The 26,620-nt window shown below is 47.5% G+C and overlaps 1 protein-coding gene across 1 annotated transcript; it reads right to left on the reverse strand.

Moving 5' to 3' along the window:
- Positions 1–1,417: 1,417 nt before the first annotated feature.
- Positions 1,418–24,355, reverse strand: LOC139235480 (probable G-protein coupled receptor 139). Its single transcript, XM_070866574.1, has 4 exons — positions 24,260–24,355; positions 16,940–17,121; positions 4,393–4,460; positions 1,418–2,316 (listed from the first exon to the last, which is right to left on the reverse strand). The coding sequence occupies exons 1-4, from the start codon at positions 24,353–24,355 to the stop codon at positions 1,418–1,420; spliced, it is 1,245 nt and encodes a 414-aa protein (XP_070722675.1).
- Between the last annotated feature and the right edge of the window lie 2,265 nt (positions 24,356–26,620).

Below are 26,620 nucleotides of genomic sequence, written 5' to 3' on the forward strand. Positions count from 1 at the left end.
TTAGTTTTATACCATTGGAGCCACACACAATTTACAAGTGCTGTCTCAGCTCCATGCCCATTGCTCGCAGTAATTGGCACATATTTAAGACTAACACTTACAGCTGACTGATAGTTAACTACTACGAACAGGCAGTTTCTGCTAACTTCTGTTTTTAAAGTTCTAAGTTCAATTCAAAACGTTAATCCAAATGTCCCTTTTTACAGCTAATACTCAGCCAGACTCACCACGGACTTACCACTGAATCTCACTTTCTCTCCGTTCCCAAGTTTAGCACTCTCTTTGTGCACTCCGTTTAAGATCAGGATGTGATGATAGAGAAAGCTCTGACATGCTTTGCTGGGCCGAAATGGTCGGGGTGGGGAAGGTCGTTCTGTAAATTTGCAGTCCACAGGCAGATGGGCTGCTAAGTCCCAGCACCCCCAGGGAAACCTCAGGGGAACCGCCTCAGACCAGTTTGCAGCCGCGAGTAACGAATGGCCTATTTCTGTGCTGCAGACATTAAGTAACTCTTTGTAAAGTGAGGTGTGAAGGAGAAGGGATGTCTGAAATGCGATTCTGGGTCAACTACAGACCAGGGCGTGGTCAGAAGGGCAGGTCTGTGATGTCACAATGCTCAGGCACAGTGTCATGCGAGTTTCCCCGCTTTATTACATCACACATACTGCAATACCTAGCAACAAAGCTCGTTACCACCCTCCCTGAACACTGCATATTATGGGCTATGTTTAGCACGGAGATTTTACAGAGAGTGAGGAGGAGCTGAGTTTAATGGGTGTCGAGTGTGTGCGGGGAACACTTCATCCTGCAGATCACCGCATTGTTCAGGCAAACTTACAAAGGAACGTTATAGTGGTGAATGTCACTGGGATATACTCCGTCTGCAGGAGACCCTTTAATCCCAAAGGTAGATTATCTGAAACAAGGATACGTCACTGTCTCCGGGCGCTGGGGCTGCTCAGGTTAAACCCCACTGGGAGAAAAACACAAGGAGCCTGTAAAAGGATGAAAGCACTGACCTTTGAGCCTTTGAAACCTTCCCTCCCTGGCTGTTGTTTGGTCCCAGGCCATTTCCCCCCAGCTTTCCCTGGGAGTGCTGGGGACTGAGCGGCCCGCCCGTGGACTGAAAAGTAACAGAGCCACCTTCCCCGCGCCGCTCCCTTTGGGTAAACACATCCGACACGAGCCTGGCGGTCGGTAGCTATATAAATCCGTCCCAGGCCGCAGCAGACATCTTAGCGGGGATAAAACCTGCAGGAGTCCAGCGGGACTGATCTCCGTGGACTTCCCCACCTCTATCATTTTTGTTAGTCGCTGAATCCGCGCGGTGAAAGATGAAAACAGGCCTAACTGTGTGTGTATAACAGAGATGAGCGGATTGGGCAGAACACCCGCCCAAAACATTGTGTGATTCTTATTATTTAATACATTTAACAATTACAGTAAAGGGATATTTCACCACATTCTTCAACTCCTCTCTGAATTTCGACTGGGTCACGGCATAAATACATGTGTTGGTGCAGCAACTCAGGAGCTGAAGCATAAATCCAATTTCCTGTACATATTGAGGTAGATATACAGGAATAAAGTTTAACAAATACAATCGTTCAACCACAGAATATAAGAGAAACACTGCCCATAGCAGGATAAAATTGCCGGATATAACAAACAGTAAAATGATGGATTTCCTTCGATTCTCCATCTCTGGGTCACTGGGAATCTCCCCACTGCTGTGGGCCCTGAGTCTCCTGCGGGCTCTGCTCGATACTAAAACTTGTCTGACAGTTAAAGTATTGAGCAGAAGGATCAGAACAAATGGAATAAACGGTGTTATAATATAATGAAGGAATTCAATTACTGCCCATGATAGTGACTCAGAGACTTCCCATGTAACAAAACAAAACCAGCTACCATTGGAAATCTGATACATACCTCCATACATAAAGTACCAGAAAGTGTTCTTTACACAGAACAGCGCACTCAGTGTTCCTATAGCCACAGTCGCCGTTTTCTCGGTGCAATATTTGGTTTTGAGCTTCTGACAACAAATGGCTATACATCGATCAAAGGTAAAAGCAACTGTGAACCAGACGGAACAGTCTGTGACTGCGTAAAGCAGGATGGCATGGATATTACACACTTTACTCTTCCACATGAACTCAAACGCGGTTGAATAAAGAATAGGAATCTGCCTGGATATCAGGTCGAGGATAACGACCAGTAGATCTGCCGCTGCCATTGCCACCAGGTAACGGCTGACACACTTGGAGAGACCGCACCTTCCTCGAGACAGGATCATTATCGTCACTAAGTTCACTGCAAGAAAGAGAAAAACAGGGAATTTATATTTCAGATTGAGAGCAACTTCAGCTGTCTCAAAGAATTATGTGTGAAATGTGTCAGGATTAAATGAACTATCCAATGGGACGTGTGGTGTTTGGATCAGGACTGATTACACCAGCGGATGGGACGTGTGGTGTCTGGGTCAGGACTGATTACACCAGCGGATGGGTCGTGTGGTGTTTGGGTCAGGACTGATTACACCAGCGGATGGGACGTGTGGTGTTTGGGTCAGGACTGATTACACCAGCGGATGGGTCGTGTGGTGTTTGGCACAGGTATTGAAAGAACCAATATATGGGACGTGTGGGTGTCGGGGCAAGGACTGAATGTACCAATGGATGGAACGTGTGGGCGTTGGCTCTGGACTGAATGTACCAGTGGATGGGATGTTTGGGTGTTGTGACAGCGAGTGAGTGAAGCGGTGGTTGTGATGTGTGGTTGCTGGGTCATGACTGAAAGAATTAATGTGTTGGACTTTTGCCGGGATGTTAAAGCGCTGAATGAGACTAATATATAACGCCATATCCAAGTCAGAGTGAGCAATAATTCAGCACAAGAAGCCGCGAGTTTGTCAATAACCTGTGTCCATTGAGGGGAATAGAGTCATTGTCCAGGGATGGGAATGTAGTCTGGGGACAGCGAGGGGAATGGAATCTGTGTCCAGGGAGGAGAATGGAGTTGTGGGCCAAGGGAGGAATGGAGTCTGTGGCCAAGAAAAGGAATGGAGTCTGTACAGGGAGGGGAATGGAGTCTGTGGCCAAGGTGGGGAATGAAATTTGTTGCCAGAGAGGGGAATGGAGTCTTTGGCGAGATTATGGCGGTTGTGTCGAAGGCTGAAGAAGATGACTTGAATTGCATTATGTATCGAAATCAGAACCTTTCCAACCATTGTATTGAAAGTACACTTTGTAACTGGCTTAAGCTGACTTTCCAAGAATATTGCAAATAATCTTTAAAGAAGGGACTGTCGCTTTACAATAGACTAATGATGACCCATGTTGTATGATGTCACAGAGGATTTTCGAACGTGTCTGTTTACAGCTGGAACCATGTCAACCTGCTGCCTTTCACCTGGTGTGAGAAAGTTACAGACTTCCAGTTGACAGAGAGAGTTTGAGACTGGAAATATCAAAATATTTCACAATATAGTGCTACATTTTGAATAGTTGCTACCGTGCGGCCCACACCGAGATCTCCTGAACTGTGGCTGAAAAAGGAAATAAATCAATTCAAGCACAACTGAATAAACATTTTACTGGAAGACGTATTGCAGTTTTAACCCTGTCCTGATCATCTGGAATTAGTGACTGTGAGGCAGAGCGGGAGGCGGTGGAAATTACGACAACTCTCTATACCTGAATCATTAGTGGATAATGTCTCATATCTCAGTGTATTTGTGAAGGATCTCTCAACGCTGATTTCCACAGAGCAGTGTCATTAACAATAACCAGCGGTCCTTAAAACACGTATTACCTCTGAACACATATTTATTATCCAACACTGGGCATCAGTGCAGAAAGCTGACTGCAAGCTGTTCAATAATATAATCGTTCACTAACATATCTTGTGTCAATAAAATCAAATTTCTGTCAAATCCTGTAAACCACTATCACTGGAAACAAGTTGCGGAAACAACACACTGTTTCTTGAACTGGGAGCAGTGAGTCAGCAAATTATCAAACATTACATGACAGAAATTTCCGTGCATTGCCTGACACAGAACAAGAGGTTTAAATTGTGAAAACAACATACTGTTCATTGAACTGGGATCAGCGAATCAGCAAATCATCAAACATTACATGACAGAAACTTCCGTGCATTGCCAGACACAGAAAATAGGTTTAAATTGTGAAAACAACATACTGTTCATTGAACTGGGAGCAGCAAATTAACAAATGATCAAACATTACATGACAGAAACTTCTTTGCATTGCCAGACACAGAACAAGAGGTTTAAATTGAATACAATTAATAACTAGAACTAAAGGACAAGGACAGAAAATTAAGAGAAACATGGGTTACATAATTAATTGTAGATGAAGGTCTCACCAGGAACACCAACTGCAGCGAGGAGCGGGTAATAAATACGTTCCACATTTAAAAGTGCCCACAGGATCCTAAGCTCAGTTGGAATCTCCCAGAACATGATTTGACTTTCTGTGACCTCCAATGAGAACTGTTCGTTTTAGACAACAACTTCAGTCAAACATTGCTGTACAGGCTGAAAAAAATCCCTATTTATAGCCTGAGTGAACTCTCCAGTGAGACAATTAAACTGCACACTGAAGGATATTAATCACAGTCACTGAATAAACAAGTTGTCCGAACCTTTTCTTTGCATCACTTTCAATTGCAAAATATCTTAAAAGCAACGTGGCTTTCAGATCAAATAACTTTATCCAAAACCAATCACTATTGGTAAAAGCAGAAATAGTTAAGTCCACAGAATCACAGCATGCATGTGAAGGGAGCAGCTTCATTTAGGGAGTTTATATTATTACTGAGATATAAAATAACTCTGTAATTTCAGATTTTCAATTCACTTCTCGGCGTAACACAAGTGAAATAAAACAAATGGAAGGATAGATTACTAAGTAAAGGTCAGTAACATACATGGGGACTGACAGTACAGTGCTAAGTAAGGATACATTGGCACTGATAATACAATGGTCAGTAAAGATATATGACGACTGATCACACACTGGTCAGTAAAGATACATGAGGACTGATAATACAATGGTCAGTAAGTATACATAAGGACTGATAATACAGTGGTCAGTAAGGGTACATGAGGACTGATAATACAATGGTCAGTAAGGGTACATGGGGACTGATAATACAGTGGTCAGTAAGGGTACATGAGGACTGATAATACAATGGTCAGTAAGGGTACATGGTGACTGTTAATATAATGGCGAGTAAGGATACATGGGACTGATAATACAGTGCTCACTAAGTGTACATACGGATGGATAATACAGTCGTCAATTAGGATACATGGGGACAGATAATACAATGGTCAGTAAGGGTAAATGGGGACTGATAATACAGTGGTCAGTAAGGGTACATGGGGACTGATAATACAGTGGTCAGTAAGGGTACATGGGGATTGATAATACAATGGTCAGTAAGGGTACATGGTGACTGTTAATATAATGGCGAGTAAGGATACATGGGACTGATAATACAGTGGTCACTAAGTGTACATGCGAATGGATAATACAGTCGTCAATTAGGATACATGGGGACAGATAATACAATGGTCAGTAAGGGTACATTGGGAAGGATAATAAAATGGTGAGTAAGGGTAGATGGTGACTGTTAATATAATGGTGAGTAAGGATACATGTGGACAGATAATACAGAGGTCAGTAAGGAGACATGGGGACAGATAATACAGTGGTCACTAAGGGGACATGGGGCATATAATATATTGGTCAGTAAGGGTTCATGGGGACAGATAATACAGTGGTCCGTAAGGGCATATGGGGGCAGATAACATATTGGTCAATAAGGGTACATGGGGACAGATAATACAATGGTCAGTAAGGATACATATGTGCTGTTAATACAATGGTCAGTAAGGATTCATGGCGACCTATGCCATGCAGATAGTCACACGCCATGCTATCGTTTATTTTACTCAGAGCATGAAATGGAGAGACTGGAGGTGAGGAAAGGCGATGAAAGGAGCAGAGAGGTGAGGTGGGGAGAAGAGAGAGGAAAGGAGGCGGGAGGGGAGTAGGCGAAAGGAGATGAGTGTGGAGGAGAGGAGAGGAGGGGAATAGGAGAGCAGAGGTGAGGGGAGGAGATGAGTGGAGTGGAGAAGAAAGCAGAGCAGAGTAGAGGATAGGAGGTGAGAGGAGAGGTTGGAGGAGGAAAGAGAGAAGATGAGCAGGAAGGGGAGGAGGGTTTAGTGGAGGAGAGGATAGAGGAGAGGGGAAGTAGAGAGGAGAGCAGAGCAGAGATGAGTAGAGGAAAGTTGATAAGAGGTAAGGAGAGGACAAGAGAGGAGAAAAGAGGGCAGAGGAGAAGATAGGAGAGGGGAAGAGAGGAGAGGAGGGGAATGGAGATGAGAGTGTAGGGGAGATGGTAGGAGAGGAGAGTGGAATAGAGGTGGGGAGAAGGTAGGGGAGAGAAGAGAGATGAGAGGGGAGAGGAGGAGAGGAGCGGAACGCAGAAGGGAGGAATGGAGTGAAGTGGAGAGGGGAGAGAGGATGCGAGGGAAGGAGAGTAGAGCAGAGGAGAGGGGAAGGGCGGCGGGAGAGTAGAGGAGAGACCATCAGAGGAGAAGAGAGGAAGAGAGTGGGGAGAGCAGGGGCGAGAAGAGATGAGAAGGGAGGGGAGGAGAGGGGAGAAGAGAGGGGAAGTGGGGAGGAGAATGGAGGGGAGAAGAGCTGTGGAGAGTCGAGCAACGGAGAGGAGAGTAGAGGAGATGAGAGGAGAGGAGAGAAAAGATGAAAAGGAGAGAGGAGGGTAGTAGATTAGAGGAGAGGAGAGGATGAGACATGGGACAAGAGAGGAGAGGAGAAAAGAGGGCAGGAGAGGAAAGAAGAGTGGGTAGTGGAGAGGTGAGTAGAGGTGAATGGAAAAGAGGGGTGGTGAAGTTAGGGGAGAGGAGAGGAGAGAGAAGACAATGAATGAGAGGAGGAGGTGAAAAGAGGGTAGAGGAAAGGAGAGCAGATGGGAGGAGAGGGTAGGAGGGCAAGGAGAGGAGTGGAGAAGAGAGGAGTGGAGATGGTACAGGAGAGCAGAGGGAACGAGAGGAGCGGGAAGGAGAAGAGAGGGGAGAACATCAGAGGACACAAGTTGAGGATAGGAGTTAAAATGAAAGGGGAGAAGAGGTGAGACGGAGGGGAGAGGGGAGAGGAGAAGAGTGGAGAATTAAGGGGAGCGGAGTAGAGATGATTGGAGTGGAGAGGAGAGTAGAGATAGAAGCGACTTGAAAACAGGGGGGAGGAGAGGATAGGGGAGGAGAGGAGATGATTGGAGATGAGAGAGCAGAGGAGAGGAGATGAGAGGAGATGAGAGGAGAATGGAGGAGAGGAAAGGGGAGGAGAAATGGGTCGGGTGAGGGGAGAATGGAATAGAGGCATGGAGAAGGTAGGCGAGAGGGGAGAAAATGAGGACATAAGAGAGTTGAGGAGAACAGCTGAAAGGGGAGGAGAGTTGTGGAAAGGCGGGGAGATGGGAGAGGAGAGAGGAGAGAACGGGAAAACAGGTGAGTTGAGAAGTGGAGAGGAGAGAGGAGCAGATGGGAGAAGGGATGAGCCGAGTGGAGAGGATAGAGGAGGAGAGGGGAGAGGAGGAGAGAAGATGAAAGGAAAAGGAGGTGAGCAGAGGAGAGAGGAGATGAGAGGAGTGTGGAGGAGAGGGGAGGCGAGAGGAGGAGAGTTGTGGAGAGGGGAGGAAAAGAGGGACGAGCGGAGAGAGGAGGGTAGAGATGAGCAGGGAGGGGACGAGAGTGTAGGGGAGGAGAGGTGAGAAGAAAGCAGAGCAGGGGAGAGTAGAGGAATGGAGAGTAGATGTGATGAGAGGAGAGGAGAGGTAATTGGAGTGAAGAGGGGAGGGGATTAGAGGAGAGGACTGGGCAGGGGACAGGAGAGGGTAGTGGCGAGGATAGGAGAGGAGAATAGAGTAGAGGAGGGGAGAAGGCAGGGGAGAGGAGAGGAGATGAGCATAGGAGAGATGTGAGGAGAGAGGAGAGGGGAGGGGTGAGAAGGGTAGGTGTTGGGGTAAAAAGGAGGCTTCTCACCTTTAAGGTGGACTAACTGATGGAGCTAAACGACATCTCGCCCAGCTTCCCACTGTATAACGACCAAGGAAGTAAACAAACGAAACCTCAGGTTTATTGGTTTTATTACGAGCAATGCACGGGATGGTTCAATCTTGGAACCTCTGAAATAGAAGGGTTTTCAAGCATAATTTATACAGGTGTTGGAGAGGAGCTTTCCTCCTGCAAAATCATCGATAGTTCTATTGCTATTAGCGAAGTTACATTGATTTATTGACTCTTATCAGATGGGCTCTGAGTGGTACATGCAACAGCCCATCTCTCATCTTTGTTTTGTTCCATTTTGCCCTCTACCCCAGTATATCCGATGTCTGGTACGGTTGTCCTGGCTTCTTTATCTCTTCTCAGGGACTTGTAAAGAAAACTGCTGATATTGGCTGCTTAAGTCTTACTAAGGTTAAGCTATAATATACTGCGATTAAGCGTGTTATACCTTTATAAGCAAGTGTTACATACATAGGTAATTGATAAGTTCACAACCTTCAGCATAATTCTGACCCCATATCTACAACCTTATTATTTATCCTTTACGATTCCCCCTAATGGCCCTTGGCTATATGCCCAAGATAGGCAATTTCGCAATTAATTCCACATGGGTGAGCTTCCAGGGGTGACCTTTTACTTGGGTAGTGCTACTTCCCGAGCTCCTGGACCTATCTGTTGGTTTGCCCATCAAGGTTATACTATGTATGTCCTTTCTGCCGGACAGTCTGATTTCCCTTTCTTCAATGTTTTATCCATAGTACGGACTAGGGCCTGCCTCTTACGTGTGTTACAGCTTTTTAAAGGATAATACTAGCAAGGTGAGTTCCCTTGCACTACAACCAGTACAATGAGTCCAGCATAGTTCGTGTATAAGTCCTTTCTAGCCAATATGTTCTCGGTGTTAGAATTATGCCCCGCCTGGGGTATCCTCTCTTTCTTCTATTTTTCCTCCACTTGGGGTCTTCTCTATTGTACCGAATTCCTGCCCTGCCTGGGGTATCCTCTATGTTGACGAATGGTGTCCATTTCAGTCCAGTTTGTTTCTCTTTCAGTTGGAGTATTGGTTTTCCTTGTTGTCCGATGGCCTTCGCATAACCTCCTCAGGTAATGTCCATCATTGCCCCGAAGATCTTTCCTCCTTTAGCTCAGGGGTTGTAATAAACCCATTTATATCTGTCTCGTCAAGTGGAGTGAAGCAGAAGTCAATATCCATAATGGTGCATGACGTGTTCCTTTCTTCATTTCAGTTGCCGTGATGCTCACACATGAATCTCCATATCCTCGTGAAACAGCGATAATTTTGTAGTCCTGTGTTAGTGGGGGTGATGCTCAAGGTGCACCCGTCCACTTGGTTATATCCACAGTCATCTTTGATCATTCGTAGTAGATCTCGACATAAAGCAACTTGGTTATTTTTATAACAATCTACATATGCTGAGACTCTTAGTACTGTTGTTCTCTTCAATTAAATTTCTGTTTTTTCATCGTACCGCACACGAGTTTGATTCCTTTTTACTCCGACATTGTTTGGTGTAGAGTATCTACGATTGTCACATCATACTGTCATATAGATAATAAAAAATCTATTTAATGTGCGGTTACACAGCAGGCATTTGAAACCCAAGCATGACTGTTTCTCTGCACCTCGCAGGCATGAGTCATGTTTTTTCTAAGGTCGGTTGGTAAATATATCGACTGTTATCCAATCCGGCACCTTTCTATTCTGAAGCTGTTCAATGTTATGTTGTATTCCATTCAGCAACCATACTCCATATCCTATACATAATAGTTCTGTCTGTATGGTTTTACTTAAGTTCGTTTCTGCTCTTTTCATTTTTAGTTCTGGCGTGGTCTCGCAATGTGTGGGCCACTTTAATAATTCCCTTTCTGCGCCATTACCGAGTTGTGTCTGTAACTTTTCATGATCCTCATCCCTTTCCAGCAATCCCTGTAAGGTTTGTGTTTGGGCGTTAACTCGATCATCTATCGTGTCTGGCTCTATAGTGTTCCAACTCCCGCAACGTATCCCACCGTGTACCATTTCTAGAATCCCTCTTTTTCCCCTGTCCCGTTTTTTACCTGACCCTCTTTAGACAATAAATTTCATGGCTTTTGATTGAGGGCCTTTAAGTGCTCGCAGGGTCAGGTTTCTATACAGGCTTATACTGTTTAACCTGCAGGTGTTGGTGTTAGTTATATTGTTTAAATTTACGAATACAGTAATTATTCGCTGACGTACCCTGAAGTGTATCTTATCCTTGGTCTGCCATAGCAATTTCTCTTTTGCCCCAGTGTTCACAGTTGGACAGGTTTGTGGCGCTAGGGGTGTGATGGTCGAGGTCCTGGTAATGCTCACTGTTGCTAAACTAGTGGATGGGGCCGTGTTGGTGGGTCTATCTCTGGAGATATCCCTCCACCACCATTCATAGATGTTAGTGAAATCTGCACCCCCTTCCCCGGGTGCAGTATGTTTGACCCTCCTGATTATAAAACACACCGCGGTCTTATTCCCACTAATTATGGTCCCGTATTATTGACACATCCCCAATGTTGTTTCGTTTCCTTGTTACGTTGTTTTATGCCCGTTATTTAACTCTACTGTTGTTCCGTCCGTCACCATCAGTGTTTTTGATGTTTTATTGAACTAATGTCGCCCAAGTCCCTGTAATACAGGCCTTGCCATCCCTCAGTCTGTTGTCCCTGATATGAGGCTGCGTTACTCCACGTTATTTCCACGAGCTCTTGAGTCCTGCAAAAAGCAATATTTTCCGGTCGTCACTGGTTAGTTAGTGACCATGCTTTTTTAACTGGATCCAGTGTTTCCACTTGCCGATACTCCTTATAAGTACCATAACTTACCATGATTACCTGATAGAGACCGATCCATTTGGATGCGATCCCGAACCTCTCTGGGGTAATCTCTTGACTGCCTATTTGGGGTGTTTGGAACTTCTGTTTCTTAGTGTCGTTCTCTAAATCCATCACCAGCATCTGGACATCAAGTTTATCATGTTGGTTCTACCTGTATGCACATACCCGTGGTAGAAATTTAATAGGCTCCCGTGGATGCATTCCGGGACCACCACATTCCCATCTTTTCTCCATATCCCGTCGGTCCCTTGTTTGGCCCTCTCTGCTTCCACTCCTCCTGTTCCTGCGGAGTGGCCTCTCCCTGTACCTCAAGCATATTTACTTCCTCAGGCCCAATTGTACATGCTCTGCCTTGGGCTTCCCCGGCCAGTGTACCTGCCACTCGCTTGGCTGCTTCATCTGTCCATGCATTCCCCTGTTCATACTGATCATTATTTATTACGTGTGCTTTGATCTTTATTATCGCACACTCCTGGGGTAGGAAGGAGGCTTCCACTAGATGTTTCCCAATCTCTTCATGTTTAATCGGTCCTCCTCCTGAGGTCGTGTATCACCGTCTGCTCCAGGCTATCATATAATCATGCTCTACTCCGAAAGCATATCGACTGTCTGTATAGATATTTACTCATTTTCCCCTCGCAAGCCTCAGAGCCTCAGTGAGAACCACTAGTTCAACCACTTGAGCTGATAGATTCTCTACTAACCGTCCTTCCCCTTTGACCTGACCGCTGCTATCTACCACGACCCATCCTGTCTGTGGTGTCCCATTGATATAGCGCCGAAACTCATCTACATATAGATCCATGTCTGCCTCCTCAAGCAGGGTTTCACTTGCCTGACTACTTCCCTCATCTTCTGTTGTGCTACAATGATGCTCCTCTCCCTTTGTAATGATCCACTCTGCAGGCGTCTTTTGTTATTGTTACCATCCCGTTGAGTGGGGCGGGGCGGGGGGTGGGGGGTGGCGGGAGAGGAGGGGGGAGAACATTATTTACCACCTCGCCATTTGTGCATCGAATACATTTTTAGCCTTCCAGTTTTTAGTAATTCTACTAAGGTACGCTGGGTTTGTAGAATAATGCACCCTGACATTATTATTGGTTCGTTAAATCTGATGGCCCAAGCCGCACAGTCGTGGGCAGCAACGCACCTGGACAGTCCTGCAGCTACAGGTTGCGGTTTATCTGAGTAATATGCCACTGGTCTATGCCTGTCTCCATGTAATTGAATCACCACCGCGTTATAATGATGGTTAATATGGTAGGTATAGACGTGAAAGGGCCTATTCTGGTCTGGTAGTCCCAGGGCTGGAGCACTTGTGAGAGTTTGTTTTAACCGCACACATGCAGTTTCTTGATCTAGACCCCAGTTTACTGGCTCTTAGGAGGGTTCCCATCCTTTGACCTGTTTCTGTATAGGTTAGGTCATCTTGGCATATTCGGGAATAACATTTCTGCAGTAGTTTAATAGCCCGAGTACCTGCCTGACCCCTTTCACGGTTCCTGGTCTGGGGATTGATTGAATTGTTCCTTACTGTCCTCGGGCATCTGTCTCTTCCCTTACGATATTATGTATCCCAGATATGTTACTTCGCTCCTTCTTTCTCCTGACAATATTCGATGAAAGATGCTCCAGCTGTTATTGAATCCCAGTGGTACCTTCGCCCATGTGTTTTGTTATCCATTTACCTTGAAGACAAATTTTCCTTGAGACTCTTTGGCTAAGGGAATAGTCCAAGTTCCATTCACTATATCCAGCATGGTGAATATCTTATGATCCGGATCCAGGCCATTAAAAATTGTGGCTGGACTTGCCACTATTGGGTGTTCTCCGGAAGTCACCTTATTCAGGGTGGTATAATCGATAGTCAATCGGTAAGACCTGTCGGGTTTCTTCATCAGCCACACAGGTGAATTAATGGAGGCTATTACATGTTTCAATATACTTTGCTCCTCTAATTCATGCACTATCTAACAGACCGCTACCTCAGCTTCTGGTGTTAATTCGAACTGTCGGTGAGCTTTGTGTTCGGGTCCAGGAATTTTGATGGGTGATATCTCTGCTAATCCATAATCTTGTTTGCATTGTGCCCACAGAGTCGGGTATAATTGGCACACGCTAGCCCATACACCCTTTGTTTCACACTCGGGTTGGATTATGGTTGTTCCTACCACTCGTTGCTGCTGGTGTCCCGGGTTTTCGAAATTAATTCGGTTTCGTGCTTATCTCCCAAAATTATCCGATTACGCTGAACAGCTATCAGCACCCCTATCTCCCTTAATGTATCGCTGCCTTCTGTATGCCTTCTCTATGTTGTCTTCTGTATTCTGACAGCACCAAAACTGAGCAGGTAGCACTACCCCTGTACTTCGACAACACCATCTCACTTCGGGTCGCTTTCTGATATCCCCCACTCTCTCCTTGTATGTTGATGGTCCTATGGGTCAGGGGCAAATCTAAGTTGGTTATTGGGTGTTCTCGGGTTCGGGCGGTGGTGGCAGTGGTATCAGTGGTGCTGGTACCTGTCTGAGCATGTCCATCAGATCTTCCCTGGTTAATGGTATTCCCTTCTTTGCCTGTTTGTGGTCTCGCCATCCAGCGCCTTCCTCATAACTCCAGCAATCTTTGGCCAAATGTCCAAGTTTACCACAATTTTGACATGTCCCTTTAGAATTGCTGTAACGTCTGCTTTTCTGCAGGCAATCCCTACTGAAGTTACCTTCCTGATTGCAGTTTAAACATATCAGTGGAGCTTCGCGGGAGTCTGTCTCTTCCTCCTTCGTCTCTGCTGCTAACGCTGTTGCTGCTATTTTTGCTCATTTATCCCTTGTTCTAACTTTAACCACTCTACATGTTCTGCCCATTCCAAAGTTTTATCATAATCATCTCCTGTCTTAAATACTCACTTAATTATCTTTTGATGTGCCTTTCCTAGTCCATCCTTAAACATTTTCAAGAATGCTGCATCATTTCTGTTGCGGTCATCAGCCCCAGAGTGGTTTTTGTATTCAATCCACTTTCGTTCCCCGTACTCCCCAAACCTTTTCCCTGCCTTTTGAGTCACAGTATTCTACTCCAGTCTTTTGTCAGAGTTCTGTATCTCTACTATTTTGCTTTAGCGGGTGGTAACTTATTCAATAGAATTTGTCTCCTGTGGGCTGAGGGGCACCTCCTGTATGGCAATGTGGGCTGCTCTACATCCGCTGGAGCGAATGGTGGTCGTGTGTATCAGTGCCACTGATAAATAGCCATTATCATGTGCCGGGGCCACCTCTACTCCAAACTCATTATCCCTGTCTGATTGACTGTTAGGTTGGGGTTGTGGACTGCACTTACCCAACTTGGGGTACATTATCTCTATTACCGTAGGTGATGGTGCTGTGGCTGTGCTCTGCACTATCTATCTGGTCCTGTCTTTTTCTCTGCCAGCTTATTTATCTTAGCTTCTAACTCTTGAATTTGATGTGTTTAAGTATCTATGTGTCCTCTGTAGCAGGTGAGTATTATTACATACGCTTTCTTCCTTTTGTTTTCATTCTGAATATCCCCACATTTCTTCTGTCTGTCAGGTGAGTCTTTTTTCTTTTATTAAGAAATCCAAACTAATAATGTCCAGTATAAAATATCTTTCAATGGAAAGGGTTAACTCCACTACAGGTTTGTAAGAAGGTCTGGCGTCATTACGTGACTTCGGGTATCCATCTGAAAATATTACCCCAAGTCTTTGTGCTTTCAAAGCTTGATAAGAAATTAGGAATCCGTTAAAATAGCAGAAATTATTGGTAAAGTTGTCAAAATAAAACTTTCTCAGCGGGAAAGGCAGCATTTTAGATTAAACTCCAATTTCTCTACACACCCAATTCAAATACGTGCCAACGAGTTTTTCATTGATTTAAAGCGAGACCACACATTTTAATAGCTATTTTGTTTACAGAAATCCAATTTCCACGCAAGCTATATACATTCCAGCATTTTGTTTTTTTATGGTCCCGTTCACTGAGCAAATCTTGCGTTTTATTTTCTCTCGGCACAAAATCTAAACTTCGGTGCCAGTCCATCTTTTTAAGAATCCTGTAATTCCCAGTTTTTTCTTTCTGTGCTGAGTTCACATAGCTTAGATCGTTTCCCCCTTTTGAATCTGAACTTAATCATTTTTTGATGACCTTACTTCAGTCCATAGTTAAACATCTTTGTTTCTCTTCCTCGGCACAAAGTGTTGTCGGGTTTAACTCATAAGTTTTTATATTTCAACCAATATCCTTTTCACAGCCAATTTAAATCTCGTTTCTTCAAATTAGGTTTTGTATTTTGATGATCTTCCTCCAGTCCATTTTGCTCAACATCATTGTTTCTCTGCAGCTTTCAAGGTCAAATTTCTATCTTTTGATAAAAACAAACTGTCCTTTGTAAATTCAATTTGATATCCAACATTTTTCTTTTCTTTTATTAATTTTCCATTTATCTCAACTCGCATTTTATCCCACTGGCCAGTTTTCCTAGGATCCTGGGGTCCCACCCCACGGTTTAGGTTGTATTCCTTCTTGTTTGCACCGCACACGATCAATACCAGCTTCACTGTGTGATTACCACGTCATGCTTCAGGACATACACCTTATATTTCCCATAACGATCGCTGGGGTCCACTCCCCATGCGGTTGCATTCCTTCTTTCTCAGGCATACACCTATGCCACCCTTGGTTTTCAACCATCTGTGGTTCGTTATAAGTTGTCCGACAGCTGACCCCTTCAAATTCTTCATACAAATTAGTTCCTTCCCCGTAAATGCTACAGCTGCATGTGGTAAAAAACATGCTCACTACCATTTAGCAGTCACGTGATCCAGGTCGGAAGGTCTGCATCCGGTTCATGACGCCAAATGTTGGGTTTAAAAAGGAGGCTTCTCTTCTTCCACGTGGACTAACTGATATAGTTCATCGACACCTCACCTTTCTCCCACTGTATAACGACCACGGAAGTGAACACACGAAATCCCAGGATCAACTCGCTTTTATTACGAGCAATTACAAGGGAAGGTTCAGTCGTGGAACCTCCGAAATATAAGAGTTTTCAAGCATAACTTATACAGGTTTTGGAGAGGAGCTATCCTCCTGCAAAATCATCGATAGGTCTATTGATATCAGCGGAGTTACATTGATTTGTCGACTCTTATCCGACGGTCTCTGAGTGGTAAATGCAACAGTCCATCTCTCATCATTGTTTTGTTCCATTTTTCCCTCTACCCCAGTCTATCCGACGGTTAGAGTGGCTGTACTTGCTTATTTATCTCTTCCTCAGGGACGTAAAAAAACTGCTGACCGGCTGTTTAAGTATTACAGAGATTACGGATTCAGTTCAATGCGTTATACATTTGCGCTGTACCTACATAAGCAAGTGTTACCTACGTAGCAATTATAAGTTCAAGACCTTCATCATAATTCTGAGCTCCTATTTGCAACCTTATAATTTATCCCTTGAAGGAATCGATGCAAAGCCTCCATCATTGTTCCCCATGAGTCCTCTAATTGTTTGGTGAGACGTTTTTTCTCTCTGCTTAGATCTTCTTTTTAAATCTCAAGATTTCCTAATTGTTTACATTGCAGCCCCTACGTGAATTGCATTGATACTCTGCTGTTGCATTACTGCAGTAGCTGAGGCAAATTGACTCTGCAAATTCACAATTTTCTGTTTAATGTCTGAATCTATTTTCTGCAATTCTTCATTCTTAGCCGAATTTTTTTTTCCAGTTCTGATATTTTATCCCCTAATTCTTTCTTGACCTTTGATTGACGTCCTGCGAAGTACGAAGCTGCACAGGTGACTAGACTCATCGCCTTACCCAGCTTCCATTTCTTAGCTTTAATCTGTTCATCAATAAAAGTGACCGTATCCTTAAGGGATACATTCGGATTCTTCCCTAGGCAATCTAGCAACAGTGTCTGCACTTGCGTTTTGTCACATATTTTTTCAAACTTTTTCTGATACTCTTCCAAGAGACACTCCTCCGGCATCTGAAAATTAAATATTTTTATGTAAGCTTCCTTAATGAAGATAACAGTCACTAGCAGTTGATGTAAATCAACCTTACACAAGATTTGATCTGCCTTGCATCTGCTGGTGACACACAAGAACTTGTTTTCAAATAGACAGAAAAAATTACAAGAGTTCCCAATTAACTTGATTATTGAGTATATTGCATTTTGTTCAATATCTCTTTGTTTTGTTCCTTCGTGGTCGCCAGATGTAGTTTTTAACCAATGGACCGCTTTTTGCCGCTTTGCTAACTATAGCAATTCAGCTATTTCCAGGGTATATACTTAATTCAAACTGGGAGACTCTTGTTCACATCATACCAAATACTTTTAATACAGGTATAGTGAGTAAAACAGTGTTTTATCAAGTAAATTACATTCTGTTACAAAAGTAATACTTAACAAATTATAGTCACAGCCTAATTCTCGATAGCGTCCTCTCGAGCTGACCGTGGTGCCGACTCCTTATCTCCTGTTCGCTTGATTCGCACTGCCTTCTGAGTAGAAGAGCTGTTACTTTATACCATTTTTCTCCCATTCAAAAGCTGTGAAAATTTACAGCTGTTGTAGCCTTACAGTAGATCATATTATCTACTGCCTTTGACTTTCTATGTTATCTCTATCTCCCTCCCTCTCTGTGGCAGGAATCACTTCTCTGAGAACAATTATACAGACCATGGTCACACAGAATTAATTACTGAGCTTGGCTTTACAAAAATATGACAAGAACTGGTACGCAATGTATACCTTTATGTTATTGATTAATAATTTTGGCCTTGATCCTTCTATTTGTAAATGAAGCTTTATCAGCAGTTACAAAAATGGATAAAATAATAATGACTCAATTTTAAAATTTTGCTTTGTTCATGTTTGTAAATGTATATGTGTGGTTATGTCGAAATGTTTGTTTATGTTGAGGTGTAAGTGTGTGTGAGTTTTCGTGTAACATTGTGTTCACATGTAAGTGTGTGTGTGTGTGTGTGTTTTGTGTTAGTTTGTGTTTGGATTTATAGGCATGTCCATGCTTGTGTAAGTGTGTTGAGGTATGTGTTTTCCAATAAGTGTATGGTTATGTCTCAATGTTGTTCATGTTTGGTGAGTGTTTGTGTGTGTGTGTTTTGTGTAAATCTGTATTTGATTTGATGCATTTGTTTACGAGTGTGTGTGTGTTTTGTGCAAGTCTGTGTGTGGATTGACGTGTGTATTTACCTGTGTGTAAGTCTGTTTCTGTGTTTTGTGTAAGTGTGTGTGTGGATTGATGTGTGTGTAAGTGTGTTTTTGCAAGTGTGTGTGTGGGTAGATGTGTGTGTTTATGTGTGTGTAAGTGTGTATAAATGTGTTTTGTGTAAGTGTGTGTGCGTGGAATAATGTGTGTGTTTATGTGTGTGTAAGTGTGTGTGTGCTTTGTGTAAATGTGTGTGTAGATTGATGTATGTGTTGATATGTTTGTAAATGCGTGTAAGTGTGTTTTGTGTAAGTGTGTGTCTGGATTGATATGTGTGTCTATGCTTGTGTAAGTGCGTATAAGTTTCCGTTGTGTTAGTGTACGTTTCGATTGACGTGTATTATTGTTTTGTTCAAAGTTTCAGAGAGTACCAATAACTGGATTTGACAATGATGGTTTTCATTATATTCTAGTTATGTATAATATTATGTTTCAGGTTGTTAGTATGTCTTCATATGTAAGTCTTTGTGCGTTCATGTGTAATTGTGCACTTACACAAAAACACAAACATATACAAAATCATCAAAACACTTACATGTGAACACACACAAACTCACTTTCACATGTATTCTCCTCCGCTCTGTGTAAATGTGTTCTGTGCAAGGCGCAATGTGATATCAGCCGAACGAATGCAACAATTCAACCGATGGGCTTCAGCAACATCAGGGACACAACTGTGAGAAACTCGGAGAGGATTCAGTCACCAGTTTAGACATGGCCCATTAGAATTCAACATGTTAGTTTACAATTAACAGGGACTGTTGCACCCCCAAGTCTATTTAAAAATATTATGTGGAATAAATAGTTATTTCAGAATATAATACTCATATGGCAAATTTAAAATTTTTAGATCATGGGTTAGAATGTACGATGGCAACTTAGTGCATTAAAAAGAGAGTGGTTCACTTCCCATCTCCCTGCGGGAGTGGCAGTGGGGGTTACATGAATTATACGTTTCCCTTTCTCCTCCCGCTGGTGCGTGTGAGAGGTACAGTGAGTTAAAATTACCCTTTACTCCCTCTCAGCTGAAGTTACCTTCAGGAATCCTGTAATGAGAGAACTCCACGCAGTTTCTAACTCATGCTGTATCTGAGCTGGTAGCGCTGGCTGTACAAGCCTTGGGACCGAGATCCGCAAACACCCTACTTCAGATAAACAGCCCTCACATTGGCCAAAATAGGAAACATAATTAATTGAGTGGCTGTGTGTTTAACTCACGATGGAAGAAAAGCCCTTCATTGTTTTTTATTTAAGAACTGAAATGCAATCGAGACATTCTCATTGACAAGAATGACTAAGAAAGCAATAAAGGAAGGAAAGATAGATTACAAAGGTAAACTTGCGCAAAACATGAAAACGGATAGTAAAAGCTTTTACCGATATGTAAAACGGAAAAGAGTGACTAAAGTAAATGTTGGTCCCTTAGAAGATGAGAAAGGGGATTTAATAATGGGAAATGTAGAAATTGCTGAGAGCTTAAACAATTATTTTGCTTCGGTCTTCACAGTGGAAGACACAAAAACCATGCCAGAAATTGCTGGTCAAAGGAATGTGGGAAGGGAGGACCTTGAGACAATCACTATCACTAGGGGGGTAGTGCTGGACAGGCTAATGGGACTCAAGGTAGAAAAGTCCCCCGGTCCTGATGAAATGCATCGCAGGGATAAAGAGATGGAGGAAGTTGTAGCAGATGCATTCGTTAAAATCCACCAAAACACTCTGGACTCTGGGGAGGTACCAGCGGATTGGAAAGCAGCTAATGTAACACCTCTGTTTAAAAAAGAGGGCAGACAAAAGGCAGATAACTATAGGCCGGTTAGTTTAACATCTGTAGTGGGGAAAATGTTTGAAACTATCATTAAGGAAGGAAGAGCGGGATATCTAGATTGGAATAGTGCAATCAAGCAGACGCAGCATGGATTCATGAAGGGGAAATCATGTTTAACTAATTTACTGGAATTCTTTGAGGATATAACGAGCATGGTGGATACAGGTGTACCGATGGATGTGCTGTATTCAGATTTTCAAAAGGCATTCGATTAGGTGCCACACAAAAGGTTACTGCAGAAGATAAAGGCACGTGGAGTCAGAGGAAAAGTATTAGCATGGATAGAGAATTGGCTGGCTAACAGAAAGCAGAGAGTCGCGATAAATGGGTCCTTTTTGGGTTGGAAATCGGTGGTTAGTGGTGTGCCACAGGGATCGGGGCTGGGACTACAACTGTTTACAATATATATAGATGACCTGGAAGAGGGGACAGAGTATAGTGTAACAAAATTTGAAGATGACACAAAGATTAGTGGGAAAACGGGTTGTGCAGAGGACACAAAGAGGCTGCAAAGAAATTTAGATTGGTTAGAGAATGTGCTAAGATTTGGCAGATGGAATACAATGTCGGAAAGTGTGAGGTCATCCACCTTGAGGGAAAAAAAACAGCAAAAGGGAACATTATTTGAATGGGGAGAAATTATAACATGCTGCGATGCAGAGGGACCTGGGAGTCCTTGTGCATGAAACTCTTTTAGGAGCAAACAAAAAACATTAACCCGTGCCCCCCGATCTGGGGGAAACACCAACATTTACAAGGTTTATTTTTGGCACAAAAATATATTTTTTCTCCAAGTGCCCCCTATAAAAGGGGAGGGGGACACTAAAAGCACCGGCAATTAAAACAAATTAACTTAAAAATATGAAATCAAGTTAAAATTTGGTTGCCGGGCGTGATGATGCACTCCAGTCCCTCCGGTGCCCACCTCTTGCGGAAGGCCACGAGCGTACCGGTGGACACCGCATGCTCCACCTCCAGGGACACCCTTGACCGGATGTATGCGCGGAAGAGAGGCAGGCAGTCTGGCTGAACGACCCCCTCGATCGCCTGCTGCCTGGACCGGCTGAGGGCCCCCTTGGCCGTGCCCAGGAGCAGTCCTACGAGGAGGCCCTCGGACCTACCCGCTCCCCTCCGCACAGGGTGCCCGAAGATCAGGAGTGTGGGACTGAAGTGCAGCCAGAATTTCAGGAGCAGCTCCTTTAAATAACAAAACAGGGGCAGCAACCTCGTGCACTCAATAAAAACATGGAACACGGACTCTTCCAGACCGCAGAAATTGCAGGCGGCCTGGGAGCCCGTGAACCGGCTTAAAAATTTATTGCACGGAACTGCTCCGTGCATCACCCTCCAGGCCAAGTCCCCGGCAAATAGTGGGAGGACCCCTGCGTAGAGTGCCCTCCATCGGGGACCCCCGCCTCCTCTGGACGGCAAGATGGTATGCCATGGCGTGTCCAGATGGCAGGCAAGGATGGCAAAGTTGAGAGTGTGCAGGAGCAGCCCGTACAGGAAACCCCTCCGCGCAGAACTGAAAGGCACGGAGGGGATTTCCACGAGGCGGCTCAAGTTGTGAGGCGTCGGTCCCCGAGGGAGGTTCCGGGGTTTGGCGCCGATGAGGAATTCCGTCCGGACGGGGGTCAGTTCGGATGGGATCTCCCCGCGTGCTTGAGCCTCCTCGATGCACCTAATGGAGTCCGGGCCCAGAGCTGTTTTTATCGACTCGATGGCATCAGCCGCGCGGCGGACGTTGGCGGAATTTAGGCGCCGCGCCAGCGTGTCTGGCGCCATCCAACCCGCTCCTCCGCCATCGAGCAGGTCCCTGACCCTGGTCACCTCACCAGCCAAAGCACTCTCATCCGATCGCCACCTAAAACCTCGGTCGTGGAGGTACGGATTCCCGAGCAGCGGCTCCTGCAGGACGGCCGCCATTCCAGCCGGTGGAGAGCTCCGCTTGGTGGAGACTTTGTTCCAGACCCTGATGAGTTCCCTGTAAAAGACAGGCAGCTCCCGGAGGGCGGTCCTGACGCCCCCCACACTCACAAACAGGAGCTGCGTGTCGTAGTTGGGGCCGTGCTACTGGCGGAAGAAAGACGTCGCCAGAGCACACCACCTGGGAGGGGGGTCAACGTAGAGGTATCTCTGCAGGGTCTGAAGATGGAAAGTCGCGAGCTGGGCGCTGACGCACACCAACAACTGACCGCCCTCCCCAAGCGGGAGACTCAAGACCGCGGCAGAGACCCAGTGCTTCCTGTTGTTCCAGAAGAAGTCCACCAGCTTCTTCTGTATCTTGGCGACAAACTCAGGTGGAGGGGTCAAAGTGACCAGCCGGTACCACAACATGGCGGCCACAAGCTGGTTTATGACTAGCGCTCGACCCCTGCAGGACAGCACTCGGAGCAGTCCTGTCCAGCGCCCTAGGCGAGCGGCGACCTTGGCCTCCAGCTCTTGCCAGTTCGCCACCCACACTTCCTCGTCGGGGCTAAGGTAGACTCCCAGATTGAGGAGATGGGTCGTGCTCCAGGCAAAAGGCATGAGCTCCTCCGGCAGGGAGTCCACCCGCCACTGACCCACCAGGAGTCCGGAACATTTCTCCCAGTTGATTCTGGCGGAGGATGCGGCTGAGTAAATCTCCTGGCACTCACACATCCTCCGCAGGTCAGCGGGATCCTCTACCGTGAGGAGCACGTCATCGGCGTAAGCCGAGAGGACGACCTCCACGCCCGGCCCTTGCAGAGCCAGTCCCGTCAACCTCGTCCGCAGGAGGCGCAGGAAAGGCTGCATGCAGACGGCATATAAATGGCCGGACATGGGGCATCCCTGGCGCACCCCTCTCCCAAAGCGAAGGGGCGCCGTCAAGGACCCGTTAACATTAATCAGACACTCTGCGGCGGCGTATAAAAGTCGGATCCAGGCGACGAAATGCATCCCAAACCCGAAAGCGCGCAGAGTTCCAAGCAGATAGTCGTCATCCACCCTTTCGAACGCCTTCTCTTGGTCGAGGGATAGGAAGGCGACCGGCAGACCAGCCTCCTGGGGAATAATGGATGAGGTCCCGGACCAGATGGATGTTATCGTGGATTGTCCGGCCCGGGACCGTGTAGGACTGGTCGGGTTGGATCATGTGGTCCAGCACGGCACCAAGGCGAGCAGACATCGCCCTGGCGATGATTTTGTAGTCCGTGCTGAGGAGGGATACTGGGCGCCAGATATTAAGGAGGCGGAGATCGCCCTTCTTATGCAGCAGGACAATGACTGCCCTGCGCCAACAGAGGGGCATCTCCCCGGTCACCAGACGTTCCCACAGGACCCGCGCGTAGTCACCCCCCAGGACTTCCCAGAACGCCCTGTGGAACTTCACGGTCAGCCCGTCCAGACCCGGGGATATTCCCCTCGAGAGCCGGTCGAGGGCGCCGGTCAGCTCCGCCAGGATTAGCGGAGCTTCCAGATTTTCGGCGCCCTCCGGGCTGACCTTCGGCAGGTCCTCCCACAAAACTCTATGCACTTCTTCGCTGGACGGCTCCAGAGAGAACAGGGCCCCGTAATATTCAATGGCCCTGTTGTTGACGTCCTCCGGATCCGAGACGAGAGAGCCGTCGTCGGCCAGCAGCGTCAAGAGCTGCTTACGGACACTCTGTCTTTTTTCCAGCGAGTAGAAGAAAGGCGGAGCAGCGGTCCAGATCCCGCAGGAACTGGATCCGTGACCTCACGAACACGTCTCGGGACCCTACGAGCTGCAGGTCCTTCAGCGTGGCCTTCTTCGCTTCGTACACCGTCCGCAGGGCCGGGTCCCCGACGACTTGCTCCAGGTCGAGCACCTCCTTTTCTAGATGCCCGACCCTGGCCGCCCGCCTCTTGGTCGACCCCCTCGCGTACTCTTGATAGAAGACGCGGACGTGAGCCTTGCCCACGTCCCACCATAGCCTCAAGGAGGGGACGCCCCCCTGCTTCCTTCTCCAGTCGGCCCAGAAACGACGGAACGAGTCCTGGAACCGCACGTCCTCCAGCAGCTGGTTGTTAAAATGCCAGTACGCGGACCCCATCCTCGCGCGGAGCGAAGCGAGCTCTGCCCGCAGCAGGTGGTGGTCTAAACAGGGTACCTGCCGCATGGAGGCCGCCGGGACGCAGGAAACGTACGCCCGAGACAGTTAAAGGCGGTCGACTGTGGACCATCCAACTCCAGGCCTCACCCAAGTAAAGGCGCTGGAGTCTGGGTGGAGATTTCGCCAGACGTCCACCAAGTCGAAGGACCCGACCAGGTCCCACAACTTCTCCATCGCCGTCATGCTCTGCGGGGCACCGGAGGGGTCCCTGGCCTCGAGGGTGCAGTTAAAATCCCCCCCGAGGACAATGCAGTCGCCGACGTCGACGGAGCCAAGAAGAGCGGACACCTCTTCGAAGAAGCGCGTTTGCTGCGGGCCGGGTTGAGGGTCGTACACGTTCACGAGGTGGAGCGGCACGCCCCCAGGCGAACCGTTCCGTGCAGCAAGCGGCCTGGCACGGGCTCCTCGACCCCCAAGATCTCCGGCTGAAAATGCGTGGCCAGCAAGATGGCCACCCCACTAGAAGTGGCAGTGAGGTGGCTCATGCGGACCTCTCCTTGCCATTCCAGGAGCCACGTGGCTTCGTCTCCCGGAACGGTGTGGGTTTCTTGCAGGAAGCACGCTGCATATTTCCCCTCCTGCAGGAGCGAAAAATTGTTAAATCTACGTCGTGCCTCTCTGCTGCCGTTGATGTTGAGGCTGGCTATGGTTATCTTCATAACCTATTGTGGGGGGTGGGAGTGGAGTCGTTTGTTGACCTCCACTCCTTCAGCAGCCCAGTGAGGAACCTTTTGAGCCGGCGCAGCTCAAGGCCTTGCGCCTTTGATAAGGGCCCGCCCACGGCCATGGTTTTAGCAGCGGCGCGGACGGAAGCGATGAGCAGCCCCGGCTCAGACCATCTTTCCCGGGCCAGATGGGTTCGGTTGCGGCGACCCTGGCGCTGGACCAAAAAGTCCCGGAGTTCCTCGACGGGAATGAGGGGGGATTCAGCGGCGGTCACGAGGAGATCTACCGCCTCACTGGCGATGGACTCGAGATCTTCACCCGCGTCCTCCACCGAGTCCCCTTCCTCCTCCGGGAGGTCGCCGCTAGCAGCCGGCTCGTCGACCGCACGAGGTATGGCAAACGGCCCGGCCGCTCCATCTGGCCCTGGCTCTGCCCCAATCCCACCCCAGGATCGTCGGCAGAGGAGTCCCCACTGAGCTCTTTTAAAATTGGTACTGGGTCGGGAAGCAACAGCGGAAGGGTTTCCTCCTCCGCCCCAGGAACCGCGGAACACGGAGAGACTTGGTCAAAGTAATGTTCCAGGTCCTCCAAGTACCCCAGCTCCAAAGTAGGTGGCGAAGGTTGTTGTTCTTCCCCCTCCCCGCCGCCACCCCCCGGCCCAGCGTGTACAGAATCGTTAAAATGAATCCATTTTCAGTTTCTTCCGGGCCGAGCGACTCTAGGGGGCAGATAATTAATAGCTGGGCGGGCTCAGGTTCGGCCTGTTCGGCCCGCCTGCCTCAGTCCCGGGGACGCTCGACCCGGCGGCTACGCATTCCACCGCTGGCCCCACGCCCCCCTCGTCAGGCAGATCATTCACACCATCCCCGGGAGGCAGAGGCCGGGCAGCCTCGACTGCCTCACCCTCCCCGGGGACAGATTCCTCACGCCTGCAGCGCAATTTGGGGGCGCTGGTGGGGGACGCGGGACACGCGGCGGGCACCGACTCCTCCACGGAGGGATGTTGTTCCCCCTCCGCCTCATTGGAGCGGCGCCTCCTTTTGTTCCTGGGAGGGCGTGGAGGCAGGGAGACCTCCATGTCTGCCGAGGCCTCCCGCTCCACCCCCCCCTTTTTCTTTTCTTGCCCGCGCCCGAGCGCCTCTGTGATACTGGTTAAGGGCTCAGGCACGGGCTCAGGGCACCCCGCGCTCGCCGGTGACGGGGTTGGCCCGAGCGCGGTAAACAGATTGTCTGGCGCACTGAGGGGTCCCGCCTCTAGATGTTTCGCCTTCTTCCGTGCCTTCTTTCCGGTCGGACGCTGTCCCCCCCCCCCCACCGCCGGAGGCCGTGAAAACAATGGCCTCCGACGATGCCCGCGCACCTACGGCTCCCGGCACGTGGACGCTACTAGGGGGAGGGGTGGCGGCGGCGCCAGCCTTGGCCACCCTCGGTGGTTTGGCGGCTTTGGAGGCGGGGCAGTTCTTGCGAACGTGCCCCACATCACTGCAGGCATGGCACCGCAAGCCGTTCGACGTCCAGAAGACGTGGTAGGCAGTCCAATCGTGCACCACATTGAAATTGCTCTCCGTCGTCTCCTCCCGCGCCAGCCGGACAAAGAGCTGGCGGCGGAAGGAGAACACATGGCGCAGGCTGTTCTCCCTGAGGCCGAGCGGTATGGGGTTGATCCCCGACCTTACCTCCCCCAGTTGGTGTAGATGAGGGAGGAGGAGCTCAGCGGGATCAAAGGGCGGGACGTTTGAAATGATGACCCTCTGCGCGGTGGCCTCGAGAGGGTCCACCGGC

The sequence above is a fragment of the Pristiophorus japonicus genome, chromosome 23 (genome assembly GCF_044704955.1).
Source record: "Pristiophorus japonicus isolate sPriJap1 chromosome 23, sPriJap1.hap1, whole genome shotgun sequence".
NCBI classification, from domain to species: domain Eukaryota; kingdom Metazoa; phylum Chordata; class Chondrichthyes; family Pristiophoridae; genus Pristiophorus; species Pristiophorus japonicus.